The sequence below is a fragment of the Onychostruthus taczanowskii genome, unplaced genomic scaffold, assembly GCF_017590055.1.
Source record: "Onychostruthus taczanowskii isolate IOZ18803 unplaced genomic scaffold, ASM1759005v1 scaffold6, whole genome shotgun sequence".
NCBI lineage: Eukaryota > Metazoa > Chordata > Aves > Passeriformes > Passeridae > Onychostruthus > Onychostruthus taczanowskii.
In genome coordinates, this window is record NW_024503679.1 from 2,872,079 (window position 1) to 2,899,533 (window position 27,455).

The window sequence follows — 27,455 nt, forward strand, 5'->3', positions numbered from 1 at the left end:
GTCCTGTGCTTGGCTCCTGCAGCCGGTGTTCCACACAGTCCCAGAGAAGTCAGTGAGGCTCTGCACAGGTGCCACAAACCCACCCACGTGCATCAGATGGCAGGAGCAGGGCTGTGGCTGTCAGAGGGAACAGCTGTGCTGCTGCCCTCAAGCCAAGCCTGTCAGGAATGATCTACAGGCAGCAACAGCCACAGCAAAGCGGGGTGTTTTCAGCTTGGACTGGTTTCACTCCAGTTTGGTGTGAACTTTAATGTTACTTAATCCTAATGTTGACTTAAATGTTTCTCTGTAAATACTGATAAACAGCAGAAATGCAGTTTATTCCAAACCTAATCTGTATCACGGATGAAATCACAGACCAGCTCTTGTCAGATTGACTTTTGCTGATCCCGTTGCTCTTCTGCTGCTTTGCAGCCCTGCATTTCACGGAGGTGAAAGTGTTCTGACCAGGTTGAGTTGTTACATTGCATTTCACATAACTAGACAAGATTTGTAGTAAAACTCCTTAGTGTTTCTTGTGAAGTTTTCATTTCCTACCTTGCTTTGATGTTGTTGGCTGTTCTTATGAAGTTAGTGGCAGTGTTTTTGCAAAAGCATTGAGTACTTCTGACCCATCAGCCTGTTTAGCTCAATTTGAATCTGCCTTTAAAAAAGTAAAGTTTAACACCCCTTCATCAACTCTCCCTTAACTGAAAATTTGAGGTTTTAGCCAGGCTGTATTTTACACTTTATCTAGGTGGTCTTCTGTGGCTTATTACAAATAAAATAATTTTTTTAAGTGAGGGTAGCTGCAGGAGCACTACTGCCAAAACTGGTACCTGTGTGAGGCACTTCACTCAACCATTTCTTAACAGCCTTTTATGCTGCAGGAAGGACCGTGCTGGGCAAGGAAAGTGGTTTGTGCACATCCATGTTCTTTTCTCCTAGCTGAAAGTTGAATTCAATTCCACGTGGTCATACACTGAACTGTATAATTTAATTTGCAGATGCAGTTACTTGGTTTTGCTGTCAATGCTTCATGCCCAGCTGACCCACCAGTGCAGTAGCAATCCCTCTCTTTACCTGACTGCATGTAGCTGGTCTAACAGAACCCCTCGTGCAGGGCATTTCAGATGCTTATCAGAAGGTTTATCAGTACTGGCTTTTGTCTCTTGTGTCTTTTAAGACCTCAGATGATCTTGTTCATTGTAACTGCAAAGAACATCAGGATTCTTTATTTCAGGAAACAATAGCTGGTGTGCTATCCCTGCCCATCTTGCTTTCATTTGTTGACAAACACAAGCTCACCCATCTTTATTACTGATGTAGAACTGAATGGTTTTGCTCTGTTTTCAGTGACACTATGACTTTGTTACCAAATACTTGATTAACACAGTTTATTAAACAATATTGTCAGAGCACTCTCGTCCCTTTACAACTAAAATATGTACTGGCGGTCATAAAAGGGTTAAAAATACAATTTGAATGTTTGCCTGTCTTTTGTATTACAGTGTATTTTTCTGATGTTTCTTTGAAGAAAATTTGTGTTGGTTTGCTTTAGAAAACACTAAAAGAATTACTCCCCCCCAACTAATTGTTAATTGCTCAGAATATTGCAAAACTTAATGATACGTGGAAGTCTTTAAGTATTAGCCATAAATCATGGGATTATGAATAAGCCTTTGTTGTCACAGCTCGCATACAGTCATTCCAAAACGTCTGCCATTAGGATGCAGCAAGGCAGCTGTCAGCTGTTTTCTTGTAATTAAACAGCCAATGAGCAGCTAATTAAGACATATGTGTATACAGAAGTGGAAGTGGGTATGTTAATGAACTGTAGGAATCAATTCATTAAATGAAAATTTGTCAAAAGACCAAACATGAGCTCAGCGTCTTAGCCCATGCGCGGTGCAGAGGGAGCGTGTGCGGTGCCATTTGGGACACGAGGGGAGCACAACTGGCTCAGGAGCCAGCCCAGACACCAGCGCCTCCAGTGCTGAGCTGCTGAGCAGGGGACTCGCTGAAATTATTAATAGACTTTGCAAAAACTGCTATTTACATTTCAAAGTCTTTTTTTAACAAGTTGTTATTCCAAGTGACTTGCAGATGAAAAGTTCCTGCGCTCTTTTTTCCCCAAACCTGATTTCGTGGCAGCGAACGAGCACCCATAGACCGTGTTGGTATAAACAGGCTCTGAAACGCAGGGGCCGTGCTTGTTATGTGCCTTGTTACGTGGGCTGCTCTTCCTCTGGCACCAGGTGGATCCATCTGCAGGAAAAGGGAATGTGCAGAGCTCAGTGGCTGGGGCTGGATCTTTGTGCAGATGTCAGGAGGGGCCGAGGCTTGGCCCAAGGGTGCCATGGGCCAGAGTGCTCCGACACCGCGGCTGCTTCGGTGCAGCACCGGCTTTGTCTCTGTGCTTGGTCAGGAGGGCTGGCTCTGCCTTGGCCCATTAGGTCACATGAAGTAATGGTTGTAAACATGCATGCAATAAAAAGCATGTGGCCTGGGCTGGCTTGCATAAGGCTTGAATGTATATATGTGTACCAAGGATGCATCCGCCTCCTCCTTCCTGGTGGAAAAATTATAGCCAGCTCCATGCCTCGGGCAAAAGAGAGGGACAGAACAACAGAATAGAGTGTTGTCCTTTTAATAAAGGAGGGGAAAGCCTAGAAAGAAACTGTAGGTGCTTACAGAAGGCTCCTGTAATAGGGGCTCCCCCACGTCTTACAGTGATGTGAAAGCCCAAGCATCACCAAAAGCTTACAAAACTCACAAGTAAATGACAGCACCGTAGAACAAAAAATCCTCACTTGACCTTCATTGTCAATTCACTTGCAAGTCTCAGATACCTGTGTTTCTGAGCTCTGGAAGAGAGTTTTGATTAGCTTTTGAAGTTTGTGGCAAGGATTCTTCTTTCTTTTACCTACTCCTGATGTTTTCTTGGGTTTGTTTTTAAAAGCACTCTGCTGTATCTCTGGTTTGTAAAGTGCAAGTGCTTTTAAAGGCCTGGGTGCAGGCATTTCTGCTCTACTGGAAATTTAGCTTCAAGCTGTAACTTAGCTGATATATTGTACACTGAAATGTATTGAGCAGCTGTGTCTCTAGGGAAAATCTGAAGAGGAAAAAGGCCAGTATTTTCTCCATTATAATACTAAAAATAATCCTCAGCTTGACAAGGTTATTCTTAATAAAATGTGCCGAAGTGGCAATTTAGAATCTCTGTGTGTGTGTGTGTGTGTATGTACATATATATCTCAGCTAAAGGAAAACATATGGATCCTCGAGGTTATTGGGACATGCTGGTCTCACATATTGTTCAGGCTGACTTGCAGAATCTCAGAGGTGGCAGAGGGTTTCATGCAGCTCTTGTGTGAGCATGTCATTCTGTGTAACTAGAGGAGTGTTTGGAGAACTGAGATTTTGAGGGACTGATGCAGAACCTTGACCAGCCACTGGTCAGCTCCATCCCTAATCCTGACTTTGTGGTGAATGGCATTGGACTTGGAGTTCAGTGGTGAACACACTTGTGCTTGCACTGGAGTAACAGACTTCACTGACAGTGCTCCCAGAACTGGAAATGAATCTATCTACTTACCAAGAGTTGGTTTCTCTAGAGGGATCAGTTGTGATGTTGGAATGGTAGACATTTCCATGGTATTTCAGGTTGAATTATTATTATAGGGTGAAATGCTTTCATTGGAACTCAATATGTGCAATACTTTCAGTCTCAGTGACAATTTATCTATTGACAAACATGAAAAAAGCGGTTGAAAGTTCAGTCATCTAGAAACAAAAAGCAGAAAAAAGGGTAAGAAATTCTGTACAGGAAAACAGGATCAAAGACAGCGTCTTCAGTTTCCTTTTTTTTTTTTTTTTAACTATTCCATGTTTCCCTAGTAAAGCTTTAATAAAAGGAGTGTAATCAACAAAGATTGGTGCCTTCCTGGTAAGACTGAGCAGGGGCTTTGTCTCGGTGTTTTGCCATGTTTCTGTCAGCTGGCAGTTTGATAGGAGCTGCTTGACTACTTGAGACTTGTCATGCAGAAGTCCTTCCTCTGTTTGCTTCACCAAGTATCTGTGCATGTGCTGAGGGACTCCAGCATGAAACCTTGGAGTAAATAACAAACTGGTAAAAGTCCAGCTTTAATTAAAAGGTGCCCAGCCTTTCCAAGGAGCTATTTTCTTTGCAGCACTGTTAATTAATCCATTATGTGGCAACGTAAAACTAAAATAGTGTGCTCACTGCTCTCAAATGCCTCTTTAGAATGACTGCATCTTTGCAGAATCCTTGTGAAGTTGGTATTACACACACAGCAGCTTACGTTTGGGCATTCTGTGGCAAAAGGATGGAATGGACTTCAAAGCAAACAGCTGCAGAGTGGTTAATGACATGCACCTCTCTGGAGGAGACAATAAAGTTGTAGCTGTGTGTAACCTTCCAGCTCCAGCTTTCTTTGGAGATGGGGTTATCTCAGGAAAGAGACCATACATAAAATGTGTTCCAGCTCTTCCCCTCCTTAAGAATCTAAATCCTGCACGGAGTTGAACAGAACCTGGGCTGTCAGCATCAAACTAACTCACACAATAGCAGCAATGGGTGACAGCAGCACCAGTGCAGTGACCATCCCTCTGTCCTGGGCACCTCAGGTGCTGTGTCTGGTTTGGTGCCCCTCATGACAAGTGACATTGAGGGGCTGGCGTGTGTCCAGAGAGGGGCAGCAGAGCAGGGAAGGGTCTGGAGCACAAGTCTGTTACTGGTTTTAAGTCTGATAAGGAACAGCTGAACGTGCTGAGGTTATTTAATCTGGTGAAGAGGAGGCTCAGGTGTGACCTTCTTGCTTTCTACAACTCCCTGATAGGAAGATGGAGCCAGGTGGGGTCAGGCTTTTCTCCCATGGAGCCAGCAACAGGACAAAAGAAGATAGCCTCATGTTGTGGTAGGGCAGGTTTCCATTGGATGTTAGGAAAAAAATCTTCACTGAAAGGATGGGCAGGCATTGGATTAGACTGTCCACAGAAAGGGTGGAATCACTATTGCTGGAAGTGTTCAAAAAGGTGTGTGGATGTGGCACTTAGGGTTTAGTGGTGAACACCGTGGTGCTGGGATCATGTTTGAGCTTGATGATCTTAGAGGTCTTTTCCCATCTTAATGATTCTGTGAGTCTACAAAAAACATGTTAAGAAATTGTTCTTCGCAGGAGAAGCTGTTCAGCGTCGTGCTGTGTATTTTTAAACACATACACACACTGGCTGAACATCAGAGCCTGCCACTGTCACTCCAGAGAGCAGAACAGGGTGGTAGCTGTTGAATCCTCCCTATTTTGGAGAACTATGACAACCCAGGGAAGATAGGAAATCAAAGTCTATAATTAGTTTTATCTCATTTGGAAAGAGCTGGTGTACCATATGTAATATGGGATCTGTAAAATCAGTGAATAAAAACTGTAATTCTTTTATGTGTTACAATGCTTTTTTAATGAACTGTTTCTTGCTAGTTACTGGTTTTTGTTTGTTTCTAGGAGAGAAAAAACCGAACAAAACCTTTAGTTTTAATTTCCTTTAGTTGACTACAGAGCACTTGAACTTCTTTTCTGCTAAGTAGGCTACCTTTCAGAGTCTTTATTTGCTCCTTGACTCGTGTTTTGCTATGGCCTGGCAGGGCTTTTTCAGGAGGAGTCAGCAGAGCAATGCCACGTACTCGTGTCCTCGGCAGAAGAACTGTCTGATCGACCGGACCAGTCGGAACCGCTGCCAGCACTGTCGCTTACAGAAATGCCTTGCTGTGGGGATGTCTCGGGATGGTAAGCGCTGCTAGCTCGGGCCTGGCTGAAATACTGACACAACGTGTGGTGTGATGGATGGTCAACCAAAAAACATAGCATTTGTGTGCTCACTGTGCATTGGGCTGATAGCTGAGATCATCGAGTGAGTTTCAGATGTTGCTTCATATTTCTGTGTTATATGCTAAACGTTTTTAGATGCTGCTATATACTCAAATATATATAAATCAGGGCATGTACAAAGTTACTGGCTTTATCTTGTTTCTTACTTACCTGTTTTAGTTCCCAGTTAAGAGCTTTGTCTCTGGTCATTTCTTGAAGATGCAGTTTTTTAGTCTCACGTTAATACTTCCTCTGTATATTCATTCCAACTTAAGTGGCCTCCTGTAGTTGCAAGTAGCATTGCCTGGTGCATGGGTACAGATCAGAACTGCTTCACAGTATCGACTGAAGCCAAATATGTGTATAATGAATGATGGAAAAATGCAAAGAAAAAATAATGCAGTGTTTTTTCAAAGATAGAATTCTAAAGAAAAGATGTTCCAGTGCTGTTAAATATTAAGCTCAAAATTGCAGCTTGAGTAGTGATGAAAGCCCGCCTCTGCCAAACAGTTGCTTATGTAATTCAGTCAGAACTGGCTTTGCAGCTGAGACTTGCACGCCTCCCCCACAGATGGAACGGAGCTGCCACCACTTACCCATTTGAAGATCTGACTCAGTCTTTTCCCCTGCCTCAGTGACAGCAGCGCTGCATGTTCTACAAATACATACACATTACTCTAGGTACATGAGGCCTGATCAAGGAGATTGTTCCCAGATTGCATTTACTTCTTGAATTACATTGTCTTTATTTTTTTTTATTGGCCACAAGACTAAAAACCTGAAACAGTTGATCATGTAATGACTAGTTCCTCCAACATGTTTGCTCTCCTGTAGAAAAGCAGAAGGCAGTCGTCACCTTTCTAAAGGATGAAGCTTTTGAAATCCCATGCTGTATCCTTGGGAATTCCCTGAATGCTGCAAACCAGTTGCTGCTGGCTTACAGCTAATGCTCCTCAAAGTCATAGTAATGCTGTGGAGATACACACATGCACTTGTATACACACATAGGTTTAACAATTACTCATCTACTAGACATTTTTGCCTGTCACAGGGGCACTGAAGGCAGGTTTGGTGGTTCTTCCCACGTGCTTTAGTCCCAGCCTCAGTAAAGCTTGCTGTTGATACACTGAGAGAGACCCCACATGTTGGCACCACACTCCAGGTTCACAGCAGCCCTCATTCCGCAGCATGAATGTACAGCTGGTTGGAACTGGATGGTTGTCTCAGGCCAGTGTGTTCTGGTTCAGCTTCTGCTTTTCTGGGCAGGGTTTGAATGCTGAAGAGATGCATCTGTCAACCTCAACGAACATACAAGAGAAAATCTTCCCAGCACAGGAGTGGAAAGTTAATGAATGAAGCTAAGCCAGTGACTTGTAATGATCCATTTCAGTGGCATGTCAAGGCAGTCTTTTAAAGAGCAGGTGCTGCAGCTGTGTACCTATAACTGAGAAGTGGTTTTAGGTCTGTCCATCCTGCAGATTTGGGGTTTGTGCTGTGTCCTTCCGTGTAATGTTGAAAGACTCACAAGGCGGTGGCGGATGTGTAGAGATGTAATCTCTTGTGTGTGTCTGTATTTCAGCTGTAAAGTTTGGTCGAATGTCGAAAAAGCAGAGGGACAGCCTGTACGCCGAGGTGCAGAAACACCGAATGCAGCAGCAGCAGCGCGATCACCAGCAGCAGCCAGGAGAGGCAGAACCACTCACACCAACATACAATATCACCACCAATGGGTTAACAGAGCTACATGACGACCTCAGTAATTACATTGATGGGCATACCCCTGAAGGTAGCAAAGCAGACTCTGCAGTTAGCAGCTTCTACTTAGACATACAGCCTTCTCCAGATCAGTCGGGTCTTGATATTAATGGAATCAAACCAGAACCAATATGTGACTACACACCAGCATCGGGCTTCTTCCCTTATTGTTCTTTTACAAATGGGGAGACCTCTCCAACTGTGTCCATGGCAGAATTAGGTAATGAGAGAGAAAAGCTTCCATTGTAATTGTCTTAACAGTACCCTTTGGATTAAAGTGGCGCATGTAGCCAGGTGACAGTGAGAATGCTGCTTCAGTAGAGCTGTGGGCATGGATGGGCATTCTTGTGTGAAGTGCACAGTAAATACCCTGATCTCAGGGAACTCCTTACTCTGCACTAAAGCTCTCAGGAGACTGCCGTTGATCAGTGTTGCTTTTGCTTTCAGTCCCTGCGATAGAACTCTTGGAATACTGATGAGAAGCTAATTTGTAGTGTTGAGAAAACAGGGCATTTCTTTATTTGCAGATTATTTTGTAACAATTTATCTCCTTTTTCATTACCTCAATATTGTTACTCCTAACAAAAAGGGACGAGGCTGATTTTCATCTGCCCTTTACCCGAGAAAAGCACTGCTAATCTGAGGGGAGTTCTTGTCACTTATTGAAGAGGATCTAGCCCCAGATACTGAAGGACATTTTTGAATGTAGCAAGTTTTGATAATTTCTCTAAGAGCCTTATAATAACCACATTAATTAGCACTTTTAGCACTTAATTTTACTTTAAACTTTTCCCTTAATGATTACACTAAGGCTGAATTCCACAAGTATGACTTGTCAACAACTGAGACTGGGGTTAGAGTGTGCTGTGTGAACTGGTTATAAACAAAGTGGAACAGGACATCAAAGAACTGGTTTCATGATTCCATTGCTTATGTAAGCAGCCAGGCATTTAAAATTGATTCTTAAAACTTGCTGAAGCAACATTTTTTCTAAATATTTTATTATGAAAACCTAAAAATAGTTCAAAAAATCAGGTATTTCACATTAAAATTTTGTGTCATTTATTTTATGTTCTTTTGAGAAGTTTTGCAGAGGAGAAGTCCCAAGAAGCTTGCTTTTTAACATCCTTATGTTGCAGAATGCTGCTCTCTACAATGTAATTTGTCCTGACCGCCAAAATATTGTGTCTGGCATCAGTTCAAATAATTTCAGATAGGTAAAAAGGAGAAGAAAATGTCGGGACAAAGGCCACACTGCCAGCCTTGACTCAATGAAATGACTGCTAATTTTCTCTCTTTTTAGTATTAAAAAGATCTATATTAAACCGACTGAAAAAAAAAAAAATCGAGGGTTTTTCCTTTATAGGTCCAGTGTAGAGTTTGGAATACTGGCCTAATGAAGTTTGTCCTGTTGCTTACCTTTATTTACATAGTGCTTCATTTAAACCCTGCACAGCATGATTTGGGTGCCCAGCATTAACATTACTGAACAATGTTTGAAGAATGTTTGTCTGCCAGACGAAGGTTTCAATTTAGGAAGGTGTGGCTGTTCAATGAAAATATTTAGGTGTGTACTGAAATGCAGTGAAGTGAGGCGGAGGTTTGTGAATAACATGGGAATATTTCACCTCCTGCATCCTGTAAGGGCACAGGGATCAGGCTGTCAGCTGCTACTACAGAGAACAAGTGTTTTAACTACACACTTGTTAAAAAAAAACCAAATAAATTGCTCTGAAATACATCAAAAAAGCTATGGTGACAAAGTATAAATTACATTGTGTTCTTCCTTACTGATTGCCAGGTAGCACACATCATGTGCTTTTACTTCATCTGTATGACTTTTCAGGTAATATCTTAATCAAACTGTTGACAGAAATTGGTCCAGCAGTGCAGTTTGTGAGGAGTTGGGTTTGCTCATTACCAAACAAAGCCAGTTTCACTGAAGACCCAGCACTGCAGTCCCTCAGAATACCTCCATGTTGTAGTGACCACCTCTTTCGTCTGAACCTTCATTTTCAGTGGCCAAACAAAGCGGAATTGTGTGAGACAAGTCTCCAGGCCTTTACTTGTCACATGTGAAAATATGCCCACCTCAAGGGTCAGGGTAGGAAAGAGGAAGTTAAAAGTGGAACTTGGGTATCTAAATTCTATTCAGGCTTTTGAAAGTGTTCCTGAACATTTATGGAACCAGGTTTTATTAATAAATTTAAATCTGCCTTATGCATCTTTTAATCAATTACAGCAGCAGAAAATAATTTTATTTGGAATTAAAACATTGTATGGAAATTTTAAATAATGTAGAGTTAACTAGGTGACTAAAGCTGAAGGAAAACAACCCCTAGTTTTAGGGATTTTTTAGTATGTTAACTTAATAATCTGGATTTTCTAATTAGATGCATTTTCCTGATTTTTTTTTTTTAATTATATGAGAGTAGGAAAAAAAAGACACTTTTCCCTGCCAGGCAGCTTCATGGAACCAGAGTCCTGCCCGAGAGAACACTAGACAGTGGTAACTGTATTTCCATATTGGAAAGTGTTGGCCCTGGCAGCTCTGCCTGGCTGGCAGTGCCGTTCTGTCCCGTCCCTGACAGTGTCCTGCGTTCAGCACGGCCTTGTCCACGGACACTTGTGTGCCCTCGCTCGAGGGGTCCATGACCCCGCTCCTTCCCGGTTTCCTGCGAGCCCGGTGTCCGGTGTGGCCGTGCCCGGCGGTGTCCGTGTCCCCCTTGGTGCCCAACCTTGGGTCACCGGCGCCCTCTGCCGGCGCTGCGGCCGCGCGTTCAGCGGCTGCGCTTCCCGAAGCCGGCTCCAAGGAACCTCAAAGCAAAGCAGTTTTCTCTCTCTTTTTTCCACCCTCCCCCTGTTGCAGCTGAAATGTACGAGCTCTTCTCGTGTCTGAAGGTATAGCTTTGCATCTCTAACGTGTGTCGTTTCCTGCTCTTTCTTTTAGAACATCTTGCACAGAATATTTCCAAGTCACACATGGAAACCTGCCAGTACTTGAGAGAGGAGTTACAGCAGATAACATGGCAAACTTTTCTGCAGGAGGAAATCGAGAACTATCAGAACAAGGTATGAAAGCATGCCAACATACGGCATGGTTTCTTTAAAGCATGGTATTTCCATAACACACTGCAAAATTCACTTTTTCACTGCTTTCTCCTTACTATCAGGAATGTATATTTCTGTGTGTTTAAAAAAAATAATACACTAGAATCAAAAGGAGCAATATGGTCAGGATATCTTTCGCCTTTGTGGTTCTTACAGGTCTAGGAAAAGGCAAAGATGTTCTCCTGAAATCTGTCTCTGATAAGGAAGAATAGGAAATAATAGGAATTTTTCAATCCTAATTGGCATGTTATTTTCTTCTCTTAAATTGCAATGTCCTGGATCAACAACGACAAAAGCCGAAGCCACCAAGTTTGTGATGTTACATGCTGTGCTTCAGTTTGAGTTCATAAACACAGAGCTCCATCAGATCTCCAGCCTTCGGGGTTCACTGTAACCCTGATTCAGGCTCCAGTTGTCCCTCAGGGTTTGGCTTTTACCTGTGGAGCAGCAGCACAGTGCTGCCATGCCACCAGGGTATTGTAAGATCTAATCAATGTTATTTCCAGCATGCCTTCCATCCACGAGCTGCTACCAATTGGCTACATTTGGAAAATGGCCTTGGGAAGCACTGCTAAAGCACACTGTTCTTGGAACATATTTTTCATTTCCACAGAAAAATATTTAACCTTTCGGAGTACAATTTTTTCTACTTTAGGTGTTTTCATTTTACATTATTTTCAACACTGGAAAAAACATGATCATGCCTTGCTGGTATAAATTGGCATTTTATTTTCGTGCAGTGAATAAAATTCCCACTGAAATGACCAAAATCATTACACTTTGACATTTTTGGCTTATGATAAAATCTCTCCAAGCTGAATCTCTTCTGACATGATTGAAGAAGTCTCCCATGGTTGCATAGTCACTCATCCACATGAAGCTCTGGTTTTGAGGTCAATTCCCCTTGTCTTATAAGCAGATTGTAGCCAGGAGTGTTGGAGAGAACTCACTCCATTTTGTTGTTGGGTTTTCTTTAGCTCAGTTTTACTTTCTGACAATGAGCTTTCCAAAGCTTGGTTAGTAATTTTTGAATTTCTCTTCTCTCTCAAACAGCAAAGGGAGGTAATGTGGCAGTTATGCGCAGTCAAAATAACAGAAGCTATACAGTATGTAGTGGAATTTGCCAAACGCATTGATGGCTTTATGGAACTGTGTCAAAATGATCAAATTGTGCTTTTAAAAGCAGGTATGTGGGTCAGCTTTAAGGTCTGCTTCTATTAGTTTTGCCTGAGGAAGGTGTTACATGGTATATACAGTGGTTGCATACACTTATATTCATATGCACTACAGTGATCATTTAAAATTAACTAATGAAAAACCTTGCAAATTTTCTTGTCTTTGAAGTAACATCATCTTAGTTATTGTGGGGAGAAGGAGTTCAAATCTATCTATTAAATTTTCGTCTTGGAGAAAGGGAGCAATGAGTGTGTTAAGATGTAAAAATTTGATTTAATTTTTTTTTTTTTATTGCTGATAGTGAATATTTTAAGGTAAAAACCGAAATTGTTCTATGCAAGATATTGTAGCAGTAATTCAGGTGACAAATACTGGACCAAGTTGTTAAGGCTTGGTGAACATATATCTAAATGAGCTGCTTTGGCTTCAGAGACTTCATTCCTCTAAAAAAATCACTGGAGTTCATTAGCATTAACTAAGTTTCTTCAGTGAAAACTTCTAAAGGGGTTTATGAGAATTCATGTAGTTCTACCAGCAAACCAAACTATGCTCTGTTACACCTCAGCAACTTACTACTCTACTAAACTGACAATGAATGCAGAGCATTGTTACTAAATCTTCACTTGCTCTTTGCAACTGAAGGCTCTCCTTCCCTAGTCAAACATCCGTTGTTTCTGTTCTAGGGTCTTTAGAGGTTGTGTTCATCAGAATGTGCCGTGCCTTTGACTCCCAGAACAACACAGTCTACTTTGATGGCAAGTATGCTAGCCCAGAGGTTTTCAAGTCCTTAGGTAAGGAAATGTGTTGTGTCTTTAAAAAAAAAAAAACCAACAATAAAAATAATAAGGTGGAAAAGCAAGGGAAAACAGCTGCTTTGAAAAATCAGTCTATAGTATTCAAATAAAAGAGTTCTGGAGCTCAGACTGCTGTTTTGTAAGCTGTCATGCTGGCTCTGTTTGAGGCCAAGCTGATTTCAGGAGGTAAAACAGCTGAACTGCGTGCAGTAAAGGACTGTTGGTGCTGAAGTTCAGCATTTTGAGTAGGGTAGAGCAGTTTGGATAACTTGTGGAGAAGAGAATCCCAGATTTCCTATCTAATGTAATGTTTCATATATCCTGTTGGAAAAGGCAGCAGATTTTATGCCAGTTTGGGACATACTGATGTTACTGCTTCGAAGATGTTAATGGTGTTTTAAAATCTGCCAAGTCCAGTTATTTGCTGGTAAAATACTGTAAATCATTTTGTAAAATTAAACCACATGCAATTTTGAAATTTTTTCCCATGTATTTTAAAATTTTAAAAGGATGTATTCACTGGGTATAGATTTGGGCTGTAAGCCACTTTGGAGGCAATGGAAATACATAAATGGAGAATGCTGGACAATTACTGAAGTATTCTCTGCCTTTCTAAAACACCTCAAGGTACAAGGTCAGAGCACAAACAATTCTGGGTCCTAAGGAAATACTACTTGGATCTGTTACCAGCTATATCCAGAAGTTTAGGCTGGGGAGGCTGAGGAAAACCCTCGTCTCTCAGGTTGTGATGCTCTTCAGAGCAGGGCCCACTTTAAAGACTGTACCTGCATGTGTGACAGCAGCAGTAACCTGAATAACACCTGTGTGAGCAAGAGAATGGATGGAAGGAGACAGAGTTCCTCTTCTGCATGAACCATGTTCAGTCATGGCTTCTCCCTTTGCTTCCTGCATGTCCCTTGTGTGCCTCTCTTCCCCACTCTGTGTGCTCAATAATCTTAAAATCAGAACTTCAGTCCACACTGACATGACAAAGTTCCATTTAGAACAGAAACAAAGGTTTTGAGCTTGAAAATAAATGGCTCGAGATTTTTCCATATTTACCCCATGAGAACCCAGTGTAGGAAAGATACACTCTGCAAAACTTGGAGAATCTTGGCTGCCAGGATGTGGGAGCTGGGAACTTGTGGGAGTGCAGTAATACCCTCAAGGATGAGTGAGATCTCACTGCCATCACTTGACAGTCCTTAAGGAGAAGACCACCTATGAAGTGTTTTACATCTATTTCTCATCTCCATCAGAATAAATCAATAACTCTGTAGCCTCTGTAGCACTGAAGTAGTTTTAAATAAGCGCTTACCTTTTTTTTGGCAGGTTGTGAAGACTTCATTAGCTTTGTGTTTGAATTTGGAAAAAGCTTATGTTCTATGCACCTGACAGAAGATGAGATAGCTTTGTTTTCTGCGTTTGTTTTAATGTCAGCAGGTAAGAGATGAAGATTTCCTCTAGATTTATTTGGTAGGGGTTGTTTTTATTTGGAGGCCTTTTTAATGATAACATTACAATTATCAGACGTTGTGGAAATACCACCTTTTTGAGTGTCTCCTCACCAATTTTTTTATTTTAATAAAGACATGAAAATTTAGGAACCAATTTGTTAAATTGGAAATCCTAATCTAAGCCCATATTTTCCACATTTTCCCCTTACTGAGGACTCAGCTTTTTTGCAGAGGCTTAAATGCATTTGTGTGAGACTCGTGAGCCAATCCTGGTGAGACAGGCAGTTAGTGAGCTCCCATAGGCAGCTTTCTATGTGTGTGTGCTGCAGCTGCAGCACAACAGAAAATTTCCAGCAGTGCCATTTTAGTGTGACTGGGGACACAGAGAATTATGGTGCAAGACATCCAAGTTACCCCAAAAGTCAGACTGGGTCTGCCATGCCTGTGGCTATAATAAGTTAATAATCACAGGTGAATGTGCACAGTGTGCTCCAGGTCCTGGAAAGGCTTCTTGGGTCAGGTGGAACAAGGTACTGGGGCAGAAAGTCAGTTTGTGCCTGGACTGATACCTGAGGAAGGAAACTTGAGTTCAGACTGCAGCATAGTGGACTCAGGAGTGGGGATGCAAACTTCTATTAGCAGTGGTGAGTCTGTCATAAATATGTGCTCATATGGTTGGCTGGACAGGAAGTGTGTTAGCCCTGTGTTTTAGCAGGCTACAGAGCCCTACAGTTCTGTCACACCAGGAATGTGGCAGCTAATACTGCTTCTCTGCCAGGAAGTTCAGCTGCTTTTTCTCTAATAGCTGAATCTTTGCATCTGATTTTTCTGTCAGTCACTGTAAGTTGTGCTGGTTTTCTGTAAGATCTTAGTAAGAAGATCCTCTCCAACTAGTTGTTCATTCTATGATCTATTCATTTCCCGGTAAAAAGTTGCTAGGCTCACTTTGTAAACACCCTGCATTTTACTGATTTTCTTGCAAATGAATAATAGATCTTACTCAGATGCATTGCATTCTCCTAAATAAGGACTTTATAAAAGTAACTTTAAGTGCATGTAATAAATATATTTCAAAACCTATTAATTTTGAAGCCCATTTTCTATATGAAAGTATACCACAATTGAAAGGAAGGTTGCAGACAGGAAAAAGGAATGTGTAACACACTTAGTACTTCCTGGTGCGCTGCGATCCCTGTGTGCATTACTAGAGGTTTGAACTCCATTTATATTCAGATCGCTCATGGCTTCAGGAGAAAGTGAAAATTGAAAAACTCCAACAGAAGATCCAGCTAGCACTTCAGCACGTCCTACAGAAGAACCACCGAGAAGATGGAATTCTAACAAAGGTAAGAGCCATCCTGTGCCATGTCACAGGACTGTGAAAGAGTGGCTTCATCTGAACACTGCCCTGATTATGGGGTAAAAGCTCATACACAATTTATTTAAAAAGCCAGAATTCTTTGTTCAAAATCGAGCTGCTCAGTTGAACTTGGTTACTTAAACCTAGAAGAGGTGAAATGATGTGTTCTAGGGAACAAGGTTGATAACGGTCTGAAAGGAAGTATTTTTATGTGGAACTTCATGAAAAGTGATGAAGGTTTTTGTGATAGTTCTCCTACACAACACTCCTGCTACACAGAATACTATTTCAGTGCTACAACATGCATGCCTTAGTATTTGTGGAATTGCTGCCTGCATGACAATTAAGTTGTTACAACATACAACACACAAACTAAACTTGTTTTTCTGACTTCTGTGAGAAGTTCCCCACGCAGCCTTTTTCTCAGTTCTTCCAAATACTGATTCCTAGGAAAAAGAGGCACTACCTACTATTATATACTAAAGTATCTTCATGTAATTTCTCAGAAATGGGAAACTGGTGTGATGTTACAAGAAGTAAATCTGAAGAACTGGGGAAATACAGGCACTTTACTTTTAGCTTGCAGAGACAGTTCCTTTTACACTTCTGCACAGCCAGAGCTTATGCTTTGTTTCACAGCACAGAATTATTTACAATAGAAAGTAGGATGGTCCAGCCCGGGCTATGCAGATTTTCTTAATTTCAAATCCTAGCTCATGTAATTTTCTCTGAGTGTATACTTTGGATACCTTTGTCAGAAGAAAGAGTCTTCCCTATGTGTTGATAAAAATACTTTACTCAATAACTTCAGGGAGTACCCTCATGATACTTTTGAAGTACATATTTTTTACCTTACTTGAATGAAGGTAAAAAAGTCTAATCTATTGCATTGCCAGTTCCCTCCATAATATTCACTGAGGGTTGAAAAGCAGCTGGGATTGCCTTCTTTCAAGAGGATAATTTAATGAGTGAAGATCCAGCCCTGAAATACTTGTTTTTCAATCCAGCAAGGAAACCTAATGCCACATTTTCCTAAGACCTTAAAAAAGATTATTTCAAAAATAGCTATGAGTCCATTACTTAAATACTTCTAGCAAATACACATGACTGTACATCTGAAATGTCCTTGTTCAGTTAATAATTTGGTTTGGGAGAGCTTTAATCCTTACAGCAAGATTGGGAGGCCTGGTTCCATGTATGACCATATGACTTGTGTTCATTTTTTTACAGTTAATATGCAAAGTGTCTACTTTAAGAGCACTGTGTGGACGACATACAGAAAAGCTTATGGCATTTAAAGCAATATACCCAGACATTGTGCGACTTCATTTTCCTCCACTTTACAAGGAGTTGTTCACTTCAGAGTTTGAGCCAGCAATGCAAATTGATGGGTAAACGTATCACCTAAGCACTTCTAGAATGTCTGAAGTACAAACATTAAAACAAAAGAAAGGAAAAAAAAGGAAAAAAAAAAAAGAAAGAAAACCAAGACACTTTATATGGCCCTGCACAGACCTAGGGAGCCAACACACTGCACATCTCTTGGCGGTCGGGGTCAGGCGAAGGATGGGAAACAATGAAACAAAGTTGAACTTGTTTTTCTCATGCATATGATTTCCATTATGCCTACAAATATGGACCCTTTTTCTGTCTCAACTTCTCAATCCTTGACCTCTGTTTACACAGACTGAGGGTACTCATGTCAGAAGGTTGTTTTCTCCTGTAGTTCACTGCCCAGACTTTTGACAGAACAATCAATTTGTTGGTCAGAACAGAGTCCACCTAGTAATCAGCGACTGGTGTGCATTGCAGAGATTTCAGCATCAGTTTGCACAACTTGCTCATTGTTTCATGAAGGACGATTTTTTTTCACCTACCACTGTTTGCCAGTAGACAGAACGGCATGAAAAGGGTCCATAGCAATAGCAACAATAGCATTATAATATATTACAGGGTAAATGGGCATGAAGACTATATATAGCAAAAGAGATATTGTTTATATATTGTTTTAATTAATATAAAATGTAGTTACTGGTATAGCTTTTCTTGTTGAATTGATAAGGCACTTTCATTTTGCACCTTTTTCTTTAAATTAAATGCTAGCGTGTTCATTGTTGTGTTGCATGTGCACCAGAAATTCAAGTTTAACTGAAAAAGGTTTGGCAGGTACTGGTACATTGGGAGGTATTTATGCTGCTGTTTTCCATGTTACTTTTAAAGAGAGGCTGGTCATATCCTGAAATGGTTAGAGATTTTTTTAAAGAGTTGAAAATAATGACAATTTTCTACATTAAAATAATCTTTTCAGAAGTTAAATTCAAAGGTACTTTTATTTTCAAGTCTTTCAAACCGGAATGTTTCAAAGTCAAAAGCCTCATTTTCAAAGGTTCTGAGTCTCCACTGTCAGAGTTGAACTAATTAATTACAGATCATTTACAAATGGGTTAGACAGCATCTTTGAAAATCAGGCTATTAAATAGTGTACTCCTGCCCACCATAAATCCAGGTTTGAAAGCATTTATTCAAGTCTGTATCTACAGTAAAAGTATGTGTGTATGACATGCTTGCAGAAATGTAATTTTTACATGTAATATTACATACTTTTGTACTCCATATCGTAAACAATGCCTTCAAATGCCAAGCTGTAACCTATCAAAATCCATAGCTTTGGCTTCAGTGAGATGAGACACACTGACCCCTGTTGTTCCAGCATCCAGCAGTTTGGTTTCAGGGAGCTGAGCAGAGAAGTCTGTTCTCTCCTTGTTTAAAAAGATGCACTTTAAAGTTCATCAGATGGGAACAGACTAAGAAAGGAAAGGCACACTGTTGCTAGAAAGCATTAGTTTGTACTCAGTACAAGCCTGGAAATCTTTAATATCAGAAACCTGCATTCTGTACTTCTGATTCCTGTATTGCATAACCAAGCAATAAGCTGAATCTTGCAGTGTTATTAATTACCATTCCCTTCAGGAAGAATTCTGTCTCTGAGCAAAGCTGGCAGTAAATGTATTTCTGAAGGAAGCAGGTTCACATAAACAACATTGCAAACTGTGGCTGTTTGAGCCAGAGGTGGATATTGGGGTTTGGATGAGATGAAGATTCATAACTGGATGCCCTGTAGGCCATCACAAATGCAGTTTTGATGAACTACCTAAGAAAAAGCGGGGAACATCAAAAAATTAAAAGGAATGAGACTGAATGTGCCCTACTGATTTAACTTCCAAGGGTAAACAATCTCTTATATAGGTTCTAGTTGTTGAGAAGTAACAAGTGAATAGACGCACACTGAAGCTTAAGAATTTTAAAAAGGAGAATCAGATCAGCAGGTTCTTATTGGCAGAATACAGGTTTATTCTGTGATTTGAATGCGTTTCCTTTGGGGTCAAACAGAAACATTTATCTATGACACTTATTAAAAATGTTCCAGTCTAGCACATCAGGGAAGGTTACAGCTATCACTCATCTCTAGGCTTTGAAAGGAGGGCAAGAGCAGAGCATCACACTTCCTCCTCAGAGCAGTGTGCCCTGGAGTGCGGGAAGGGAACAGCTGCAGGGCTGTGAGCACCGGGACGGAGGCAGGAGAGGGCTTTTGGAAGAAGTCCATAGAGCTGTCTTTTTCCTGCTCCATCCTGCCTGCACCTGAAGAGGTGGCTCACAGCCCAGCACGTGCTCACTCCACTCCCACTGAAACACTTTTCTTAGGATCATTGTTTACTTTATTGGAGTAACTGGCATGATATGGTACTTGCATTGTAATGTGTATTCCTATTTTTGAAGCACCTCTTTAAACTAACAAATGTTTTCTGAATGTGACCAGCCTTAGGTGCTAGTCCTGTAAAGATCAACTAAACTTAATCTCAGTGTCAACTAATGAATAGTGAAGTAAGACCTTACTTTTTTAGAGCAAGATACACCTCCTACTTCTGACAATGTAGACTACCAGGCAAAATATTGGGGATTAGTTTTCAGTCACATCCTGTTCTTACCTTTTCATGATGAATATAAGTATTTTACCAGGTATCTAGGCACCAGTGGTTTTGTTTGGATTCTGTTTAGCATATTTACATTCATAAATCATTGACAATATAAGTCTTGGAGCATTTACTAATAAAATACATGACAATAAAAAGGTTTCAAATAGGGCCTTAGCTGAGACTGATCTTCCAGGCCAGAAAGTACTGTTGTTTTTGTTTGTGGGAGCTCATGTGTACTGGGACCTTGTTAAATCAGGCTGAACACACACACCCCAAGTAACTCTGCTTTCCTGGTCACAGTTAACAGCCACTTGGCAATAGACTTTTGGGTTGGCCTTCCTGGAGAGGGGAAAAACCAGCAGACCACTGATAAGATATCTGTTGCCAAGGAGGTTTTTATGTAAGGGGACTCAGAATAACACCAGAGTGGCTGGTCGGAGATGGCCGTGTAAGAACACAGCACAGCAGAGGAGGTGCCCTCTGCAAAACCCCTGGGACTGTGGCCTGCTGTCAGATGATCAACCAGTTAAAAACCACTGGAGGTCAATGGATATTCACATGAGTATTTTCATCATCTGCCCAGTTCACTACAAATAAAAACACTAGGATAGCTGAACATAACATTTTGAGTTTAGATGACCTAGTCCTCAGAGTCTGCAAAGCTTTTTCCTTGGGAGTTCTGTCTATCCCTGGAGATATTTTCTGGCTTTCTAGGAAGAGCTACTAGACTATACTGTCATATGAACCACCCTAATATGTCATCACCTCCAGCATTGTTTGATGTATGGAATTAGTTAAAAAGGGAGGCTGTTTTTAAGTTTGGTTGTTCTTTATTAGCTTATCTTAGTATGAATACCAAGATATCTGTCTATGTGCACCTGTGTGTGTGAGAGAGTCCATTGTGTGCGCACATGAGTGAATGCGTGGGACGTGTGAGCGGCTGCTTCTAGGCTGTTAAGTGTCAATGGAATAAAGAAAATGTATTCAAAATACTTAAGTCAAAAATAGAAGGTGGTAAAAAGATTTATTCTATACAAAGCCTTGTCTGGACCACTTTAGAGAGACTTCTATTTTTTTAACCCTTCTATAAATGTTTGATGGCACTTGAAATATTCCTGCAATAAAATGTGATTTGTGTAAACATTAAAAAAAAAAAAGATTTTGTAATGTGAAACAATGAAAGAAAGTAATGTAATTTTTCTAAAAAACAAAAAAAAAAAACCACAAACGAACGAACTTTGTATTATTTTCTTGATGGAATTTGTCTATTTGTCTTTGGAAAATTTTTATTTCATTGAATGTGCCATAGTAGAGGTGCGTTTTTCTTTTTCTTTCTTGTTTTTTATTTTTACATTTTAGATTAAAGGAATAGCTGTGTTCCGACATTCCAAAATGCAAGATGACATAGCAGTCATGATTAAAAGGTTTGATTAGTAAGCTTCAATCATTGTTGCTTTTTTTGCACATGTTCTTCATTCCTCTACAGTGCAATATGTACATAGAGCACTTGCGGGTGTAACCTTGATCCCTCAGGGAAAAATACATATTTGTACAGGATTTTTTTTTTTTTTTTTTGCCTTTTTTCTTTTCTTTTCTTTCCTTTTTTTTTTTTTTTGCTAAGGAATGTCGATTGAATCACTTGTCTGTTGTTGAGGGGCAGCCAGATAATAATCCTAAACCACTGTCACAAAATATTGATTGTTTAAATTTTGTGCCCTTTTATTATTTAAAAAAGAAAAATAAAAGTTATTTTCTGACAGTTCTTTGTGCTGATTGGTGAAAAAAAAGGGTAAATAGATTAAGCACCTTATGATTGACTTAACTGTGAATGACAATCCATCTCGTTATCAACAAGAGAAGCCCTATCATTTTGGAGCTGGGGTTATAAGTCAGAAACTAATGTGCTCAGGGATCTTCTAAAACTCTTCAACAGGGTGGCCAGTACTGCTGGTGGAACAAATTAGTTTTTAAAAAATATGCTAGTATTTCTTCCCTTCCCCCTGCCCCCAGGCACAAGAGAACTGGATGGTTTTTTTTAACTAAATGCTCTATGCGTGCCTCATTGTCTTGCTCACTCTTGCAGTAGAGCTGCTTCTCGGTTGGTATTGTGCTCAAAACAGAAGTACTCCAAATAGTGCAAAGATTTGACAATTGTATTTTAGAAAATAAATGCTGACCCACTAAATAAATGATTTACATTAATTTCAATACCCTCTGAACATTTTTATAATGATAGGACTACTTTTCCAGCTGAAATTCAGTGTTCTGCAATAGAAAGCAGCTTTTTAGTATTTAAAGTGTTATCAAAGAAATGAATCACTTTGTGAGAATACAGTAAGAATGAACAAGGTCATGGTTAGGTTTCATCAGTGAAGTCACATAGAAAGGAACACAGATCTGCAGGAATACAAGAACAACACTTCCAGTGTTGTCTGTCATTGTTGCAGATGTTTCGTGGTAAAGCCAAAACCTGACTGGAAAGAAACACTGCAGCTGAAGAAACTTACAGACCTAGTACGTCAAATACAGCAATTCCAAGTGATTTTACAATGGCACCAAACCCAACAATGTTTAGAAATCTCCCAGTGCCAAACTATGGGATGCTTGAAGCCTGTCCCAATTAGCTTTGTTTTATGGCTTCACAATCTTTTGAAAATGCAAGTAGAAAAGCAAGTAAACAACTACGAACAAAATGAGCAAGACTTCAGTACCTTGGTTACATTGGAAAGAGAGTGAATTTTGATTTCTCCATCCAATGTGTCTGCTTGGAGAAAGCCCCAGTGTTCTGGTATTTTTGAGGGTTTTTTCACAGGTATACAGTTGGTTACTTTAGATTGCTTAATGAATAGGGAGAGCATAGTTCAGGTTTCACAAGCTGAAGCTGAGTTCAGCTTGGAATGGCTTTCCAAGGCAGCAAGTGCTTAGCAAGTACAATCAGTTGGTGTTCCAGCGTCCTCAGCAGAAGAGAATTCCTACTGCTGACTGACAGTGCACCCTATTCTTTACATACTTGCACATCAATTAAACACTTTGAATGGACAACCTATAAGATGTTTTAACTGTGTAGTGGGATGATCCAAGCATTACAGTATCCTTTTTTGGATTGGCATAGACAATCCCCAGTCCGTACTTGATGAACAAAACAAGTTACACAGTGTAAGCTGTGCAAATGATGTCTATTTTTTTCCCTAGACATTCCTAAACTCCTCAGTATAGACAAACCTATGAATATATATGCCAGAAACAGCACTTACTACACAATTTCCAAAAATAATAGGCAATTTTCTCTTGAGTATGGAATTCTACCTGTGCTAGCTGATTCAGATTGCACAGAACATCTTTATTTTCCCTAGCTGGAGAAACATAACTATTAGAATTATTTTTAATTATTAATACTAATATTTATCACTTTTAAAGTTACATCCATTAATATATATGAATATTAGACTCTTTCTTTTTGTTTAAGTATTTCTGTCAGTTAATCATTTGGTGGAAATGAGGGCAAATGCATACAAATACCAAATACAACAACAAAAAGAAAATGTAAATGAGTATTTATTTAAAAATCCTTGCAGTATGTGCTTTAATTCTAGTACTGTGATAATGGCTTGCTTCATAATGCTAAGTCACTGGACTTGAGGAGAAAAATACATAACGTAATATACAGTCTTTCTCTGGAACTTTATTCAGGTACTAAATAGAATTTTAACATCTAAACAGAAGCTGTATTCTACCTTTTCCATCTATAATGTTGCTGTTTGTCCTTTTTTTTTTTTTTGCCTTTATCATTGGGAGAATATAGCAATAACTTTATAGCAATAAGTAGGCTATCCAAATAAGAAACAAAACATGATAAAGGCTTCAGATCAATACTCATAGGCTCACTTCTTCTGCCACAATATTCACTTGTATGTCTTCCCTCATAATCTTATTACTTCTTCAAGCTGAACTTCACAATCAAGTTGTTCAACTTGATGTGTGACATCACACTTCGTTAACATCTGCATGTTTTCAGTGTTCACATGTCCTATGTATACTTGTGTTCCTATGTTAGTGTTTCTCAAGGTTTCTGAAAGCACAATCTCTATGAGCTATATTTCTGCACAGGGCTCTCTGTGTTGGAATTGACTTAGGTTTCCTGGGGCAGGGAGTGTGGATCAGCTGGAAGGATTGGCAGCATTTCCTAACTGAAGGAACCAAGCTGCTGCAGGTACTTGGGAACTCTGGCCGCTGCCAAGTGCAGTCCCCAGCCGGCTCTTGCAGCTCCTCCAGGCCGTGGGGCTGAGCTGCAGCTCCCGAGTTCCGTGGCCAGCGCGCTCCTGTAGCCAGCACAAGCACGTGCTCTGCTGGAGAACCTGCACTTCGCAAAGAGCAGAGCTGGGTGTGCCTGGCAGGGTGTTCTGACCGTGATCTAAACACTTGGGCGGCATTCAAACAACCACTTGTGACTTTCGGTTTGAGAAACACTACCCTGAATTACCCCACAAAGTCTTAATGTAGATGCACAAACTTTACAGGAACTTGCAATCTGTAATGCTATCTATATCTAATGCAGAGAATTCATAAGCAATACAGTGAATTTTATTTCACAAAAAGGCATACGTACTGTACACCTTTTTAAATCCAAAATGTTCCTCATTTCTACATTGATTTAGAAACAAGTTACAGAACAGTGGTCACTATTTGAAGTATTAGGACATTAACTGGCTGCTTCTTTAGATGTAACTGTATTGTCTGCCTGCTCCTTTTCTGGAGATGTGTTTTTGTATTGGATGTTTGGGCCAATGGGAGGCTTCAAGCTACAATGTATTTTCCCAGATTAAATATATTTAACATATGACAAACCCCAGACAAGGCTTTTTAAAATGTATAAAGAACTGCAGTGTTAGGTGGTTTATTTGCAAACTGTTTTCAATGTTGTCCATTTTTATGGCACCTTTAACAATATTCTTGTTTCCAAAGTACAAAAAAAAAAAAAGGTTAAAAATATTCCAGCCATAACTGAATGTCAAGCAATAAAACAAATGACTTTTTGTGCATAGATTTAAAAGAAATACAAGTTTTAGACATCTGCATGTAAATGCAAATCTCTTGTTTACTGCTTTCTTAAACTTGAGCAACTGATTCCTTATTTTACTACTAATTTAAGGACTTGTAATGGCCTGTAAACATTTTATCTTGCTCTATTCTTTCAACTCTAACTTTGTCTCTGCTTTGGAGTCATAATATTCAATGTTGTTCTGCTCACCTCTATACAGTTAACTTTTTGCTTTCATTCTGTATAGATAAAATTATACTATAAACAGCCTACACAGTGCAAATATTTATCTGTTTATCAAATACCACATTATGCTGTATAATATCTGTTTTACTATATAATCTATTTTAGACATAGCTGTTTAGAACTAGAGTGTGCTATTTTTGTGTTTTCTGATGTGTGGTGCTAGATAAGTTACTTTTGTGAACAAAAACAAACAAACCCCTTTTATTCCTAGACAATACCACCTTTGGGTCTTGTTAATTTCACTGAGTATAACTATATATAAATATATATATTTGTGTATATATATATATACACCAACATATGCCAAACAAGTACCTGTATCAGAGTACAAGATTTGGGACATGGTTTTCTCTTTAAATGCATAGTGTCATTATATAAATTATTCTATAGTATATTTAATAAGGAGAAAATTACTTCACCGGTACAGATACTTGATATCAAATGTAGAATTTTTTTTCTACATTATTAACATTATTAATTATTAATGTTATTAAAATTGTTCTGTCCAGCTTGTTATCCTTTTGGTTACTAAAAGAGTCTGCCTGTATTGTATTCCAAATAAGAAAAACATCTAATCTGCCAGTATAAAATAATTACAATGTGCTGTCTGTCTGAAAGGGAGGTAGTTCTTTGGCTCGTTGGGAGAATTCTATGCTGTTGTTGCATGGGAAATTTCTAGATGTCATTGTGCTGGGTGCCTTCCTCCCTCCTCACTTTAAATAGGATCTGTACACGCTCAGACTGCGGATGTTACTGGGCCATGCCCACACACTTAACTGCAGTTACTGTAAATAGGAATGTTCTGTAAATTCAGTCCCTGGATATGCTTTATACACCATGCATACGTATCCAAGGACAGCCAGTAGCAACTAAAGTTAATTAAGAAGTGGAATTTGCAACATTTTGTCAGGTATGGGGGTTTTGTTTTTATTTTTTTCATGTATACCTTAATTTACCTAGTCACATACCCTTCAAAATATTCCTGTCCCCTGTTCCTTTCATTCTAGATATTGTTTTCATGTTCATTCTTAAAAACTGATGGATATCAAATATCTAACTAAGGAGGTAATTAACCTTTTAAATATTTATTAGAATTTTTCTGTAATATTACTGAATTTATAAGATCTTTAGCAAAGATTTTTGAGCAATTTATTAATAACAATGTTTCTGTTTACTGCACTTTTTGATAATAGAAGGTAGTGAATTTTAAAGCCATGGTTCTTGGCTTCCATGCACTGCTTTTATACCCTCAATCCAAGGAATATATATATATAAATAATTTTTTTTAAACAGCAAACATACTGTTGACCTAAAAACAAAAACAAACTTTACTGCACCATGGGTATATTTTCATAAGTGGAATGTTTAACTGCAAACACTATCAGGACAATTATAAAAACCTCTTGAAGCTACAATCTTATTTAAATATAAGCCATGACAATTTTGTTTTCCCTTCTTGATTTAAGTCACCTTTTGATATTTTCAAAGAGAGAAGGACTCACTCTTAAATTTGTATGTACCAACCTATAGGTAATGCCAGGAACACATTCTCCCTGTTGTTTTAACAGTTTGATATATTTATGCAAAACCATTTGGTTAACATTTATCCTCCCTCTTTACTAAATGTTCAACATACCAACGCCAGAATAAATGCTGATTACAAATATACATCAGATTGAAGATGAAGCACACAGACTTAAAAACCTCGTTGAGTGATATGCTCAAATTTCTGTAAATACACACAAGTTTAATGCAATTATACTGTACATGTAAATATGTGCTGTCTGTTATGTGTACAGTATGTATAAATCCCTTTTCTAGCCACAATAAAATGTAAGCCATCAAGAGGATGTGGTATTGTACTAAACCTTTGCTAATGATCTTTACCCAGTCACTTCACTTCTCCCTTCCATAGACCTTTCCAACTCACTCTTACAATAGCCTGCTTATATTCAAGTTTGTTATTTTACTCGGTCCCGAAAAAAGTATTTTGATTCATTTTGTAAATATGACTGTAAAAATAAGAGATTTAATGTTGTCTTTTAAATACTCCAATTTTCATTCTAATATGAATGTTGTTATATTGTACTTAGAAACCGTACCTTTAATATTACATTACCTTTATTAAGTGCATTGAACACATCGATTTTAGATGTGCTTTATGTACTCTTATCCTGTAATAAAACTTCAGCTTCTAATGGAAAAATCTGTCTTAATTTTTTTCTCAGTCGCATCTTCCTTGGTTTTCTGAATTGCGTTTTATTAGGTTTCTTCCTTAAGGAATGCACTGGTACAAAATCAGACTACACATCTATTAGAGCTGATTTAGCATGTGCATCATGTTTTGTTAGCAGCAGGGAAACAAGGTGACCCCCAGACACCTTTTAAGTTCCCCTTTTGGCCAAGGAGAGCTTGAAACCTTTCCAGAATGAATGTGGATTAATGCAGCTTCCCTCTGTTTGAAGGCGTCTTGTTTGAAATCACGGTTCACTACATCAAGTGCAAAATACAAGAAATTTGGCACAAAACCCTCCCAGTGAGCACTCCCAGCAGAAATACTACCTTAGGTCAGATCTAAATGAGGATGTAGGTATCAAAATCTGGGTATCAAAGTTTTAATATAATTTAGGCATCAAAAGTCAAAGGTGCCACTCCCCTCTGCTGTGCTAACTTTGGGAAT

General features: G+C 39.4%; 1 protein-coding gene across 3 annotated transcripts in view; it reads left to right on the forward strand.

Moving 5' to 3' along the window:
- Window positions 1–26,981, forward strand: part of RORA (RAR related orphan receptor A) — a 354,043-nt gene extending 327,062 nt beyond the window's left edge. For 2 of the 3 annotated variants that reach the window (XM_041418519.1, XM_041418520.1), the window contains 8 exons: window positions 5,642–5,783; window positions 7,444–7,839; window positions 10,570–10,691; window positions 11,784–11,916; window positions 12,590–12,697; window positions 14,033–14,143; window positions 15,391–15,503; window positions 16,748–26,981. In XM_041418519.1, coding sequence (XP_041274453.1) covers window positions 5,642–5,783; window positions 7,444–7,839; window positions 10,570–10,691; window positions 11,784–11,916; window positions 12,590–12,697; window positions 14,033–14,143; window positions 15,391–15,503; window positions 16,748–16,912 — 1,290 coding nt within the window. In that variant the 3' untranslated portion in view covers window positions 16,913–26,981. The remainder of the gene's footprint in view (window positions 1–5,641; window positions 5,784–7,443; window positions 7,840–10,569; window positions 10,692–11,783; window positions 11,917–12,589; window positions 12,698–14,032; window positions 14,144–15,390; window positions 15,504–16,747) is intronic. The other variant, XM_041418521.1, reaches the window with a different exon arrangement.
- Window positions 26,982–27,455: the final 474 nt, after the last annotated feature.